The sequence below is a fragment of the Belonocnema kinseyi genome, chromosome 6 (genome assembly GCF_010883055.1).
Source record: "Belonocnema kinseyi isolate 2016_QV_RU_SX_M_011 chromosome 6, B_treatae_v1, whole genome shotgun sequence".
Classification (NCBI taxonomy): domain Eukaryota; kingdom Metazoa; phylum Arthropoda; class Insecta; order Hymenoptera; family Cynipidae; genus Belonocnema; species Belonocnema kinseyi.
Window position 1 is genome coordinate 3,351,438 of NC_046662.1, and position 1,984 is coordinate 3,353,421.

At 28.1% G+C, this 1,984-nt stretch overlaps 1 protein-coding gene across 5 annotated transcripts in view; it reads right to left on the reverse strand.

Annotated features, from left to right (window-relative positions):
- Window positions 1-1,235: 1,235 nt before the first annotated feature.
- The window catches only part of LOC117175099 (equilibrative nucleoside transporter 1), a 79,767-nt gene continuing 79,018 nt past the window's right edge, over window positions 1,236-1,984 (reverse strand). For all 5 annotated transcript variants that reach the window (XM_033364648.1, XM_033364649.1, XM_033364647.1 and 2 more), the window contains one exon: window positions 1,236-1,813. In XM_033364648.1, the coding sequence (XP_033220539.1) occupies window positions 1,678-1,813 (136 nt within the window). In that variant the 3' untranslated portion in view covers window positions 1,236-1,677. The remainder of the gene's footprint in view (window positions 1,814-1,984) is intronic.

The window sequence follows — 1,984 nt, forward strand, 5'->3', positions numbered from 1 at the left end:
AAAATGTAATAGTTGATATTTGAACTAAAAAAAGAAATAATTTTAAATCAGAAACAGTTGAATTTAACCCAAAAATACAAATTTTCATCTAAGAAAGATTTTGCAGTCAAGAGGGAGAAATAATTTCAAGCTTTTAAATTTTCAACAAAATATAGTTAAATTTGTATTCAAAGTGATTATTTTTTAATTAAAATAATGAACCTTTAACTAAGTTATTTTAATTTTAAACCAAATAATTAAAATCCCAATTAAAAACGTGAATTTTTATTGAAACAAATTAATTTTTCATTAAAGAGTTTTAACCAAATAATTGAATTTTATCCAAAAAAGATTAATTTTTAACGAAAAATGTAATAGTTGATATTTTAACTAAAAAAAGAAATAATTTTAAACCAGAAACAGTTGAATTTAACCAAAAAATACAAATTTTCATCTAAGAAAGATTTTTCAGTCAAGAGGGCGAAATAATTTCCAACTTTTAAATTTTCAAAAAACTACATAGTTAAATTTTCCGTTAAAAAAATGAATTTCCCATAAAGTAGTTGAATCCCGTAAAATAAAGTTACTTTGACAAATAAAAAAACGTTATTTAATTTCATACTAATAAAAAAAAAATTTTAAACACCTCGAAAAAATTCCCCGACCTCAACAAAATTTCCCGACATTTCCAGGATTTTCCAGGTACATAAAAATTCCCAGTTTTCCAGGTGAGAAGACACCCTGAACGTACATTTACAACTAAGGCATCGGAGGGCTCAATTACATTAAAAAATAGATAATTCTCTAAAAGTGAGAAATAAAAGTCTTGTCTTGAGGCAAGTAAGTTTAAAAATAGTTTTAAAAATAGTTTAAAAATAGTCTATATCTACACAAGAAAAAATAATTACTCAGTGGCTAAAATGATTGAAAAAAAGTATGTATAATGATATGATTTTACGTATGATTTATAAGCGCATCGGTAATTTGCAACAGGACTTGCAGCAATTAATTCAATTAATTCAATTATCAATTCACAGACAGCAGAAATTCACGAATCCTCGACTCATTATAAAAATCGAAAGATAATAAAAAAAAGTGACGGTATAAAAAGTTGAGTAACGATCTAAAATTTCTTAGTAATATAACTGCAACAAAACGTCCTAAATCTCTATAATATAACAGACAGTCAATCATCTCAACAGTGGATATAAATGTAAAACATTGTCGTGAATGTACAGAATAATTATTTTCTTTTATTTTCCTTTCCTTTAATCGTGTGCATTATCAAAGCGGCTTTACGTTAACAATTATTTATTTGAAAAGAGGCTTTAAAATTCTAAAATCCTCCGAGAGAAGACTCAAGATTCCTGTATATTTAAGGCGTTTTGGTCCGACTTGCAAATTAGTTTATTACCCGCTTTTCGCTCACGAGATAATAGCCAACTATTGTTTGTATTAAAACACTTTTTTTTCACTCCTCTTGGCTACCTGGACTTGACTTAACTCTTGAAAACGCTCAAAGTCTGGGAGGCGAAGGCTTTGCAAAAATGTTGTCGATTAATTAGAATAAAATTCGTTAAAATCAGATTATCAGAAACTGGTAGGTACTTCTTATTATAGTTAATCAACTCGAGTTGTTTTTTGAGCTCGAGGTAGTGAAATTTAGGGTGGATTTTCACCAATTTTCCGGATGAATCTTCAGTTCGTCTTAAAAATCGACCAGCCAAGCAAGTATGGCATTACTCTTGCAAACATCAGGCCAACGACGATTCCAGTTACGAGGGAAGCTGCTCCAAACATTCCAGCAGTTGATGCGTACCGAGACTCCACAACTCTGTAACAATATTTTTTTAAAAGATAAATTATTATTATTTTGAGAAATAATTTCACAATTCCATTTTCGGTTGAAAAATCATGTTTTGCTTGAAAATTCATGCATCTATTTTTTTTAAGATTCATAATTTTAGTAGAAAACTCATCTCTTTAATTGAAAATTGAACTATTT